The sequence below is a fragment of the Chinchilla lanigera genome, unplaced genomic scaffold (assembly GCF_000276665.1).
Source record: "Chinchilla lanigera isolate Chin_1 unplaced genomic scaffold, ChiLan1.0 scaffold00002, whole genome shotgun sequence".
Classification (NCBI taxonomy): domain Eukaryota; kingdom Metazoa; phylum Chordata; class Mammalia; order Rodentia; family Chinchillidae; genus Chinchilla; species Chinchilla lanigera.
The window spans coordinates 49,080,978-49,094,123 of NW_004955403.1; the positions used below are offsets into that span (position 1 = coordinate 49,080,978).

The following is a 13,146-nucleotide window of genomic DNA, read 5'->3' on the forward strand; positions in this document are numbered from 1 at the left end:
AGTCTTCAGCTTGCCATGTTTTTCCAAGTAGTGACTTGAGGATACTTGATATTTCAATTATTGGTCACCTTTATTCTTTTTAAAATTTGTTTATATTTATTATTTTTATATTTTATTATTTTAAAAAATATAGTCTGCTTTATTCTTTTTTTTTTTTTTTTTTGGTTTTTTTTTTTTTTTTTTTTTTTTGGTTTTTCTCCGGTACCGGGAACCGAACTCACGACCTTGCGCTTGCCAGGCAGGCGCTTTTGCCGCTGAGCTAAATCCCCAGCCCCTGCTTTATTCTTTTATATGGGTAATACAGTTATAAGCACATCTATACATGATTGATTTCTTTCAAATCATTTGTTTGTGACATAGTCCTTAAATGGAATTACAGGATCAACAAGTACCTCTGTAAAGTTCCTCACAACTCAGAAGTTGAAATATTTAGAAACTGTCAAGGCTAAGAATAATTTGGTCACTTGATGTATAGGAATACTGTCTGTAAAAGTCTTCCTGTGTTTGATTTTTTTTTTTTTTACCGTGACAGTGTTCCCTTGGCTGATTGTATTTTGTTTATTATGACACACAAGAAACAGAAGGTAGGTGACAAGAAAGGAACACTATGCCTGGTCAGGTAATGTCTTAGTTACTTTTCTTGTTGCTGAGACAAAATATCCGACACTCAAAGTTAAAGGAGAAAAGGCTTATTTTACAGAGGTTTCAGTCCATAATTGGCTGGCTCCAAGGCAGGGTGGCATGGCAGACTGGCATCACAGAGGAGAAACAGTCCATGGCGAGCAAAAGGGAAGCAACAAGGGTTGACCACGGCTCTTTCCATCCCTTATAGCTTATCTAGGCTACTTAGGGCTGATACACTCACACCTTAATCCTAGTGCCCTTGATCTAGCATTGCACCATGAATTGATCCCAGCATCACATACTCTACATCCAGCCATCTCTGAGAAAGCCCCACGTATGACCATATGAGGCTTTGTGGGGGGTTACATCTAGACACAAGCCATAACAGGTTTAAACAGAGCAGGAACACTGCTGTCAATGCCACTGCCACTATCAACTACCATTCCACCCCCAGAGAAAATGCTGACAGTTTTGAAAAAATAGATTGGAAGAAATGAGTTATATTCTATATAATGCTTTGTAAATCTGGTTTGAATTAGTATATAAATAATTTTTTTTTTTTTTTTTTTTGTCTTTTGAGATAGGGTCTCCCTATGCAGTTCAGGCTCACCTTGAGCTCACTTTGTAGCCTAGGCTGGCCTTGAACTTGCAACAGTCCTCCTGCCTCAGCCTCCCAAGTGCTGGATTACAGGTGTGTGCCAACACACCAGACTTTTAAAATTTAACAGTATATTTTTTAACCCAAATTTGATTATGCCTTTAAAATTCTGCCCTTTTGTTGCACAGTCCGGAAATCTTTCTGAAAATTCTGTGTTGACTTACGTGTGTTGTGTAGTGGTTGACTAGTATTTTGATGAGGAGTGGGTTCTCCCTTTTTGTTTGTCTTATCAGAATGTTTTAAGATTAACACAAATATTTTTCATTATTTAATAACTTTCTTTTTCCCTTTTTGATGATGCTGAGGATTGAACCCAAGGCCTCAAAACTGGTAGGCAAACACTCTTATCACTGAGCTACATCCCCAGCAAAGTAACATTTTTAATTAGACTTAGGAACAATTCTTTTCCTTTTGAAAGAAGTTTTTTATTCATTGCGATTATGTTGTTGGTTTGTGAGACTGTGACTCAGTTGATGTACTGTACTGGGCCACACATCAAGTTCACTACTATGGCTCTGCTTTTGTGATACACTTTATTTTCATCTAGTTTTTCCTTAAGGTGTGTGTAGGGGTGTGTGTGTGTGTGTGTGTGTATGGTATGTAGGTGAATATGTAACAGTTTTTTGCTTCGCACATACTGGGGACTGCACCCTCGCCCTTAAACATGTTAGGCAAACACTGTACCATTGAACTACACTGCCAGGCATTTAAAGGTCTCACTGAGTTGTCCAGGCTGGCCCACACCTTGTGATGCTCCTGCCACAGCCTCCAATTAGCTAGGATTATAGGCATGGGCCACTACACCCAGGTTGATAGTTGTTTTAACTCAGAGTGCATTGTTCTAAAGTTCAAAATATTTTTCTAAAGTGGGTTCTGCTTGCTTTTGTTTGAGGCCATAGTTCAGTTATGGCTCTTAGAATTCCATTGGAAATTATTTTTACATTTTAAAATTTACCCTCTTTCTGCCTTAATCTTACAGACAAGTTTTGGATGTGTACAAACAAACATACTTACTCGGGTGGGCAGTAGAACTTTGAGTGGAAGAGCACTTGGCTCATGTGTGGGGCCCTGGGTTTTATCCCCAGCACTTCCCTCCCTCAAAAATTTATCAAAATTACGTTAAGAAAATTTCTTACGTGACAGAGTAGTACTTAATTGTGTATGAATGCCACATTTTCTTTAACTGTTCATCTGTTGATGGACATTTAGGCTGTTCCAAAGTTTCAGCTGTTATAAATTGTGCTGCTGTAAATATGGATATGCATGTATTACTGTAATATGATGTCTTTAACTCTTGAGAAGATAGTTAGTAGGGGAATAGCTGGGTCAAGTGGAATTTCTAGTTTCAGTTTTTTGAGGAATCTCCATACTGATTTGAGTTGTTGATTTGATTGAGTTTACCCTGTCAATCATGAAGAGCATCACCACCACCCCAGCATCTCTGGCATTGTTGATTTCTTGAAAATAGCCTTCTTTCTGGAGTGAGATGAAATCAGTGTTTTGACTTGCATTTCTCAAATGGCCAACAGTGTATTTATTGGCTGTTTGTACTTCTTTATCTTTGAAGAGTCTTTTAATTTCAGATGCCCATTTCTTGACTGGGTCTCTGAATTTGGTGGTTGTAAATTTTTTGTGTTCTTTATAGTCTATGTATTATTCCTTTGATGAGTAGCTGGCAGATTTTTTTCCCATTCTGTGGTTTGTCTCTCCACTCCGTTGGTTTTCTTTGCTTTATGGAAGCGTTTTAACTTGATGTGATCTTATTTGTTGATTCTTGACATTATTTCTTGTGCAACCAGGGTTCTGTTTAGAAAGTCTTTCCCTACACCTGTGTCTTCAAGAATTTTACCTATATTGTGTTTATGCAGGCTAAGTGTTTCTCACTATTTAGATCTTTGATCCATTTTCATTTTAGTAAGTGTATATGGAGAGATGTGAGTCTAGATTCAATCTGGCATGTGGATAGCCAGTTTGCCCAGCACCATTTCTTAAAAAGGTCATCTTTCCATGCTGCTGTTAAGAAGGATAAACTTAATTTATAGGAAAATGGTTGCACCTTGAGAACATAATGTTAAGTGAAGTAAACCAAACACGTAGGCTTAAGTATTGCATGGTTTCCAATATATAAGGAAAGTGCAAAATTAAAAATAGATACTAGGAAATGGATAGATCTGTGGCATATGGCAAGGGAATGGAAAGACAGTGGGAGGATAGGGAAAGGAGAGTAAATTGGAGTAGTAGATCAAGTCCCTATGAGGGAAGTGATTATCATGTACTAGAAACATGTTTCAAGAAAAAAATATATATATTCTTGTATATATGTACACTGTGTATGTATACTGTATATACTAAATATATATACATACTATAGATACTATATGTATGTGAAACGGAGCAAGAGGTGCAGGGAGGGGCAAGGGGTTAAAAAAAGGAAAGGAAAAATATCATGTACATGTACTAACTCCCTGTGATGAATGTAGTTATAATGTACTACAAACATGTACCAATAAAAAAAAAATTAAAAAGCTATATGAGAGGCTGGGCATAGTGGTGTGTGCCACTAACCCCAGCACTTGAGAGGCAGTTTGAGCACAGCTTGAGGTACATAGTGAGTTTAAGCCCAGCGTGAACTATATAGTGATACCGTGTCTCAAAAAACCAAAGAATAAAAATAAAAGTAGAATGTGAAAAAACTATGTAAGAAGAAGATTAACAACACAGTTTTTAATGGTACTATCATAATGTTTCAGAAATTTTCTTTGCATTTCTGAATTTAGTAAAATATTACTAAGCCACTAGTATGTAATACTATGTTCTTACTAAAGTAATTTCATGTTGGCTTATTCTGCAGAACCTTTCGTGAAAGATATTCATGCCATCACTATGATGGCAGGCTGATAGAGGCTCGGCGTATGCTAGGAAACATGCTAGTTCTCAGACTCTAGGGAACTGGCAAACGACAACTAATGTCTGTTTTTGTTTCATTTATACAGCAGATATAATTTCTACAGTAGAATTTAATCATTCTGGAGAATTACTAGCAACAGGAGATAAAGGTGGTAGAGTTGTCATCTTTCAACAGGAGCAGGAGGTAAGTGTTTAAGATTTAATATCATTTTCAGTTTGATCTTGAGACTGGAGCTCGTGTTGTACTGGAGAAGCTTATAAGAGGGTGTTGGAAGTTTTAAAAAGTCTGTTTATTGAGAATATTCAATATGTAGATCTCTGGTTTGTTAGCTTTGTATGTGTGTACATGGTGTGTGTGTTGTTTTGATTTAAAGCACACTTTAATGTAAAAAGATTTGGTTAGAGAAGAGGGTGGGAAATGATGGAACAATCCAAAAGATTTTAACCAATTTTGAATCCTAGGTCCTTGGTTATAAGTTTTCTCTTAAAACTCCATAAAGCAAAGTTGCTTTGACTTCTCAGTGCTTAGCTTGCTTTATGTGAGGATGGGAAGCTAGTTTAAAGGAAAAGCAGCTAGCTCAGTAATTTTGATGTCAGTACTGTTGCTGTGATTTAAGAATAAGTGTGAATGACAGTTGCATATATATGCATGTACACATAATGTTTATGTACAGTGCTGCTAGCTTTTAAAGTGAGTAGATTGGGCCGTGTTTCCTTTCCTTTTTGAAGAAAGGAATCTCATTGCCAAATCCTTATGTTTAAAGTGCGTTTTATTTTTCTTGTGTAGGCACACTTTAAATCTGATCGACAGGATTTCTCACTAAAATGTTATGCTGAACAAAATTGCCACACTGGTTTTTCCCTTACTCTTATCTCCCCATTTATAGATCAAAATTTAACGTTTAAAGTCTTTTCTTTTTTTTTTTTTGAAACACTGGCACCCTGTCTATAACACACTCAAAAAGAATTTAAAAGAATGTGGATAAAACACAGGGTTTTTAAAATAGATGTCATAACACAGTTAGGCTTTAAAGGGTTGTGAAATTCCTTAGATAAGCAAAGAATCTAGTAATAATACTACTACTTTGCACTTCTATAGCGCCTTTGACCTGAGGATCTCAAAGTGCTTTACAAACACTAATGAATTAATCCTCACAACACCCCAGTGAGGTAGGTAATTTAATTTTAAAAGAAATGATTAATAGTGTCTGATTAGAAGATGCACAAACACTAAATATGTGTCCTTTTATTTATTTTTATTTAATTATTTGGTTGGAAAAACAAAAGTAAGACTCAAGCTTGCTTGACAAAGAATGGTCTGGTGGGAAGGGGGCTAAATTAGTTTTCTGGTCTTGAGAGTGACATAGGACCTTAGAGATCATTGCAGCTACCCTTTAGATATATGAGGAAGTTGAGATCTAGGTCAACCAGCACCCAGAACTTCTGACTGGTTGTTTCCTTTTTTTTTTGCTACCTTTCACTTAGATAAACCAACAAGTGAGTGTTGACTTGACTACTTAGGAGTTTAGATCAGGCTTTTCTGTCAACACCCTCTGCTCTTGGGTATGGTTTTTTTGTTTTCAATTATAAGTTGTGTACTCTTGTCTTTTTGTTTTGAAGAAAGATGTTTTGAGAAAATGTTTTTAAAAACTAATTTTGCTTACTGTGTTTAATCTTGAGGGACAGTACACAGCTTGTGCATTTGAGGATTTCAGAAACAGTCTTCAGTGAGGTGATTGAATCAATATGTTATTTTTAAACTTTATCACTTAAAAGCTAAATTGGAAATATTTTCTTGACAATGAAGTCATTTTCACCTTCTGTAGGTGGTAGCTTATTTAAAGTCAAATGAGATGTGGAAAACATGGGTGGGATTTTAAGAAAAATGGAGCAGATGTTTACTTTAAAGTGGGTTCAATAGGTATGTTTAAAGTAATAGTTCGTGTTTTTCCTAAAGACCATTAGAATTAATTTAGAATTAAAGGTTTAACATACTTAATTCTTAAACATTTTACTTGTGATGGATAGGCCAAGAAATTTATACTAGTGACTAATCATTTCCTATGATTCTTTTCTAAAATCCCACTGAAGATTTAAAGTGTGAATCATTTCACATCAAACACTCTTCTTGAAGAAGAGAGCAGCTGGCTGATTTTTTAGGAAGGGCACTTCATTTTCTGTATCTGTTCTTCTTCTTAGACTTACGAATTCAAGACAGATGGGGCTTATGTTGCAGCTCGTTGGTGAAGTACTTGGCTAGCATTTATGAGGCTCTGCATTCAGTCCTAATAACAGACGCAAAAAATCTGTTGTCTAGAACTCAAGATTAGTAGCTTTTATTTCAACAATTACTGTGAATATATTTTAAGTGATAGATTAAATAACAATAATGCCAGTAATTGACTTTCTCTCTGAAATTTGATCTTGTTAGTATTAATTGATGCATTTTACCTAGTTAATTTTTCATCATTAAAAGCCATGTCTTATATCAGAATTTCTAATACAGTGTACCTTCAGGATGTCTTTGGTCATAAACGTGCATACTTCACACTTTGGCTCTAACACCATTGGGTGAGATTTTATGAAATCTCAGCTATACATCTATAAAATAGTGTTAGCTGATCTTTTTTTTTTTTTTTTGGCTTTTCTCCGGTACCGGGAACCGAACTCATGACTTTGCGCTTGCTAAGCAGGCGCTTTTGCCGCTGAGCTAAATCCCCAGCCCCGTGTTAGCTGATCTTTTCTTAATTTTTATGTAAGTCCCCCAGAAATTCATATAACAGGGTTATCGTGCTTAGTCAGATAACAAAGCTCTGAGATTAAGATTCGGGCCTCTAATTTCTAGTAGAGGTATTATGTGTATATTCCAGTGTACACTGCTGCCTACCCAGTAGATACTTAACCTCTTGACAGTGATGGTGAATTTGTTTGCAGAGCAGTAGCATTTGATGTACTATAGCTTTATCCTTTTACCCAGTGGCATGGCAGGGTTCTTTACTAAACTTGACTTTATTGGAGACCAAAATACCTCTACCACTTTTTATTGTCCTTCCTTCAAAAGAAGAGGTCATACAGTAGCAGCAGAGAACTTGCTACATCATACTTTGCCATCCTTTACCCTTCCTTTCTCTTATTTGTCCTATCTGTCAGACATGGCAGGTCTCCTTCTTGTCATGCTTTAGGGTCTCTTCTTTCCTCTTGCTCCCTCTCCATCTGTTCCCAACCAAAAGGTAAAGAAACTTAGTAGTCACTTAGAGGCTCTTCATTTAGTTTGAGTATATTTGAGGCTGGTACTTGCTTAACATTTTTAGCTGTCATTTAAAGTATCCTTTAACGTATTTGAATTGTGTTGTTACTCAGGCTCTCTGTTGGAGAAATAACAAAAATTGAAGCATGGAGGTAAAGAAAGATTTCCCTAAGGTAATCATAGGCATTATGTGGTCAGTGAGAGTCTGGAATTCTGATAAGCAGTGAGTGTTTTTATAGCATGTCTCATATTCTAATTCTTTTTCAATATAATAGCTTTTGTGAACAAATGATAGGTGTTTTCTTCTCATTAATGGAAACACTAATACACTTGTACGCCCTCGACTTAGGAACATTTGAATGCTAACTTTTCATAGGTGTACTGTATAAGACTGTTGGCTTATGAACAAATCCAGCTTACAAATAGTTCTCTTGGCTCATTAATAAGTCAGGGACTTAGTGATTAGAAGATTTGAGCAGCTATTAAAGTAGATGGTAGGTTCTTGAGTTTTTAGATGTTTGTTTCATGGGTGTTCGAATTGTTTTAAGTACTGTGGATGTAGCTGGTTTCCTGCTTACTCTGGGTTGTTCAGACCTGCGGTTTTCTAGGAGAGTTTCTTGTCTGCATGGTTAAGTGGAAGGAAGTTGGCTGTAAGGGACAGTTAATGAAAAGGGGAACAGTATCTGTGAGTTCTTTCTGAAGCTTATGAGGCCTTTGATTCGTGTTTGCAAGGACTGCTGGTGACATTCTTAAACTTCTAATTCTCTTTTGCTTTTTTGTTCTTGATGGTGATAGTTCCACAACTTCCTATAGGTTATAGGAGAAACCTTAGGAAAAATGCTTATTATAAAACATGAGTAGTATTAATATGGTGGTATTCTCTTTTTAACTTACTTGGAATAATTAGAATGGGACACAAAATGCAGTATAGCAGAATTCAGTATTATATAAAAAGGTTGGCTTAATTTGATGTTTATTTTAGTAAAGGAATAAAACCTGGTTTGGGTAATATGGCAGCATTCCTTTAACTTGATTCTTATCTGTGCCAGTCAGAGTAGCAGATGTAGAAATGCCAGTGAAGCCAGGCATGGTGTTGTACACCTGTAATCCCAGTACTCAGAGGGCTGAGGCATGAGGATCACTGTGAATTCTAGGCCAATCGGGGCTCCGTAGTGGGTTTAAGGCCCGCCTGAACTGCATAGTGAGACCCTGGCTCCAAAAAAAAAAAAAAAAAAATGTCAGTGAAGAGTTTTTAGAGGCATCCAGGCTGCTTGGCTAAGGGGAAGAGAATAATGGACAGAATTTTTTTTTTGTGCGTGTATATTTTTGTGGGACTGGTAATTGAACCCAAGGCCTATGCACAGAATTATGTACCCAGCTCCCCTATGTGTTAAGTTTTTTGTGAGACAGGTCTTACTAGAGTGCCTAAACCGGATTCTAAACTTGTGATCCTCCTGCTTCAGCTTCCCAGAGCCTGGGGTCATAGGCTTGCACTAACCATACCTGGTTTGTATGGAGAGCCTTGATGTTTATGGTTTTGTGTGAAAAATAGATGAATTTATGTTGTATGTGGGAATAAATTCACAAAGGGGCGGAATGCTCATTTGGCAGAAGTGTGATGGAGAGAATGCATGACAAACTAAAGAAAACACCCTTACGCTGTCTTTCAAATTAGGAATTTTTATCCATGAGGTTTCTTTTTTAGCTGCTGGGCTTTAACTGTGTATTTTTTTGGTTATGTATGACTCTCTGGGCATGCTTGTCAGAATGTAAAATGTTAGAATCATCTGGAGTGTGTATTTAAAATGCACATTTCTTCTGCTGACCAACATTACAAAATGGAATGTGGGGCAGTCATGTGACTTTTATCAGTCACCTTTGTATGAACTGTGTATAGCCTTTTGGTCTATACCTGATTTTAAGAGAGAAAAACAAAACTTTAAAAGTTACCTGTGTTCTAGTACCAGGATAATGATAAATGTCTTGAAACACATCTTTTAAGTTTATACGATCCACAATAGTTTGAATCATCTTTCCCAGAATAATCATAAAATACGTGAAAGCACACAATGCATTTCTATGAATGTTCACAAAATGCGTCCAAGTATCCACTAAACCAAGAAATAGACTATTATGGGCACTGCAGAAGGCTTCTGCCATCTGCATCCCCAAAAGCCTCTCCTCTCAACAGCTGTGGATTTGCTTTGAACTTAATATGTATTATGATGCATTCATAGAATTTAAGAGGTAACCAGGCATGGTGGTGCATGCCTGTAATCCAAGCACTTGGGAGGCAGAGGCAGGAAGATTGCCACAAGTTCAAAGCCAGCCTGGTCTACATAATGAGTTCAAGGCCAGTCTGAATTACAGAGTCTTTAAATTAAAAAATTAGTCTTAAAATCAAAACTAAAATGTACAGGTGTTTGCAGGGATTCTTCTAATCTTTTTTTTTTTTTTTTTTTAAGATCACCTGGGAAGTTCTCAGAATGTTTTAATTGTATAAAATAAAACACATAAGATTATGAAAGGAGCTATACTGAAATAGGCTTAACCAAAGTATGTAAAAATACTTAATATAAATGAGTAATGTGTGTGTTAAATGGGAAGTGGATAACACCTAGCTTAGACTGATAAAAAAAAAAAGTGTCACATCTATAGTGAAAACATCTAAATACTGCTATTACTCTTCTTACCCATGTCCTTAATCAGAAGAAATTTGATCTTTAACTTGAGATTAGCGATAGCAAATATCTAACCCTTTCCTCGGTGAGTTCACAGAGTCCCTAGGTTCATTCTGGATCCCTGAGGGTTGAGTGATGTGCCTCAAATGCATAAGCCCAGTAATGCAGTTTCCTTTTATAAGTAAACAGAGCGGCATCTGGACACAGTGAGGTGCTGAATCTCAAAACCTAAACCACACACATACCTTGATTACTAGCTTACAGCTTTGCCCATCTGACCTGTGCAGCAGTGACAGTTGGTGTCACTACTAAGGTCTCTTAAGTTTTACAGTCTTCACAGCAGAAGAACAAAGATGTATGTACACCTACTGTCCATCAAGTGACTTATTACAGATTTATAATAAATTCAAATTGAGACTTAGATAAATGATGTTTCCAAGATAATATAGGTAGTAGGCAAGTAAAAGCTGATTCTCCATAAATTGACATATGTCTAGAACTCTGATACTGTTTACACAGTAGCAAAAAACATCTACATGGTAATGAGCCTTATTATTAAAAATTAGATCACACAGGAAAATCATTACTTTATAGTTATGTTTAATGAGGTGAATACTTCACTTTCAGACCTTTTAATACAGGTTAAGTAACCCTAATCTAAAAATGAGAAATCCAAAATCCAAAACAGTTTGAGCACTAACAAAATGCCCCAAATGGAACATTCAACACTGCCTTGATGTGATGAGTTGTAATCAAAACTGGAGGGTGAGGCAGGAAGATTCTAGTTCAATTGTAATTTACCAAGACCTTGTCTCAAAGTAAAATAAAAAGGGCTAGAGATGCAGGTCAGATGTAGAGTGCTTGCCTAGTGTGTGTGATGCCTGGGGGCAGTCCTTAGTATTGTAAAAAAAAACCATGAATATTAAAAATTCTGTATAAAATTACCTTTGTGCTGTAAGATACATATGAAACATGATGAAGTTTGTGTTTAGAATTGGGTCCTATACCCAAGATAGTTCATTGTGTGTATATCCTAAAATTTGAAGTCCAAAACACTTCTGGTCCCCTAAACATTTCAGATAAGGGATTCTGAGTCTGTGGAAAGCTGTTGCTGAATGATCTCATCTCTGTTGCCAGCATTAGGGAGGGGAAAAGTTGGATACAGTTTGGACTAAGAGTTGAAAGGCCTGTGTTCTAGTTCGGTTTCTTGTTAAATTCACCTCACTGTTCCTTCAGGTTCAACCTTCTGTTACACACATTTCTCTCCAGCCTGCCATGAAATATTATCAACTACCTGCTAATCTTTTAAGGTTTCTGCTCATTAGGGTGTTATATTTTTCATAAGTAGAATATCATACAAAGGTACCTTTGTTGATCACTAACCATGTACTCAATAATAATGAGTAATAATAAGTAATAATAAAATAGCTTTTAGACATGATAGGGTTCCTTTAAATACTGTTCTTGCCAAGTCCAAAGTTAGGCCTTTCAAGGTGTTTTTGACATGTTGAAATAAAATTATCTTTCTAATTAATTGTATTTCTTATATTGACACACCGCCCCCCCAAATTCTCACAAGAACACAGCACTATAAAATTAATAACGCCCAGTAATTTTACAAATTATTTTTTTCTTCCCTGTGCCATTCTGTCTCCTATCCCTCACATAAGGAAAAGAAAAAAGAAGAGTATTATTTTACCCCCAAGGTCCAGGAAAAAACTCCTGTTGTCTTTTAGAACTGCACTGCCTAACATGGTAGTTACTAGATCTGTATGACTACTTACATTTAAGTTTATTAAAAATAAATAAAACTATAGAATTATTAAGTCCCTTCTTTCATCACAGCAGCCATAATTTGAAGTTATTTTATAATTCAGTGTGTCCATCGTGTGTTGCAGTGGACATAACTACATGTGTTTGTCAGGTTGAGGATCTTAACTGGGCCTTAGTTTGAAGATGGGACTTAAATTATGAGCATCCTGAAAAATCATGCCGGATCTTACTTTCAAAGAAACATGGCGCCCATTCCTTCTAATTGCTGCATCATTTTGTGCTTGCCAAATGACTCCCACCGCCCTTATCACGCCATCTTTTAGTCATTCTTTTGGCTGTTAACTGTTTATTAAATCTATTCAGTGTTTGCTACATGGGAGATGCTATTACAGGTGTGGAGAATAAATCACATCTAAGTGTGTTACAGAAAATTTCATGCACACATAGTATATGGTGAAGAAAATAAATTCTCACAGTGATTCTACAGACAGTGATTCTAAGACAGAGAAGGAGGCTAAAGGCTCTTCAGAGAAAACCCAAGCGTGAGGCATTTAAGAATGCACCATAATTCTCTGTAACATACTTTTTAAACCAGAGCCAAAAAGACTTCTTTGGTGCATTCTCATTTGAGTGGCATAGCGTTGACGTGAGAGGATGTTTCTTTTCTTGCCTACTTGTTTACTCTAGTTGGTACACGCAGAGAACTATGGCACTGTTGTCCTTACAGTCAACACCTCTTGCCAAGTAGAAGGCCTGCCACCAGTGAGGGTACTCTGTGCAGCTAGCTTGCTGTTGGTTACTGCTGATGTGTGTATATTACTGCTGCTGTCATCCTTGTCATTATTTACTCTGTCCTACAAGTGTCTTAAAATTTAGTATTTCAGGAGAAGAGAGGCTAATGCGTGTGGCATTTTTTTAGCCACAATTTTCTCCTTATATGAGGTATTTTTTCCCTGTTAAAAAGAGATGGTGCTTCTTGTAGTCCATGGCAGGTGATTTAATCGCATAATACTTCATGTGTAGATCCATACTGTTGTTCTTGTGTCTTGAATATGAGAGTATTAAATCTCAATGTTTAAAACAGCAGTCAGATTAAAAGTTGAATTGTGGTTTAGTGTATTTTCTTGATATAATACTGAACCTCGTGAGACTGGGTGAATAATTTTAAGTGGAAGAAATTCTCTAGAAGTGTTCTCTTTTTTTTTTTTTTTGGTGCCAGGAATTGAACTTGGGACCTTTTTTTGTTTGTTTTATTT

At 36.4% G+C, this 13,146-nt stretch overlaps 1 protein-coding gene across 1 annotated transcript in view; it reads left to right on the forward strand.

Annotated features, from left to right (window-relative positions):
- Nucleotides 1-13,146, forward strand: part of Ppp2r2a (protein phosphatase 2, regulatory subunit B, alpha) — a gene marked incomplete at its 5' end in the record, with an annotated part of 71,556 nt that overhangs the window by 38,790 nt on the left and 19,620 nt on the right. Inside the window, 1 exon segment of the mRNA XM_013514116.1 lies at nucleotides 4,276-4,373. Within this exon segment, the coding sequence (XP_013369570.1) occupies nucleotides 4,276-4,373 (98 nt within the window).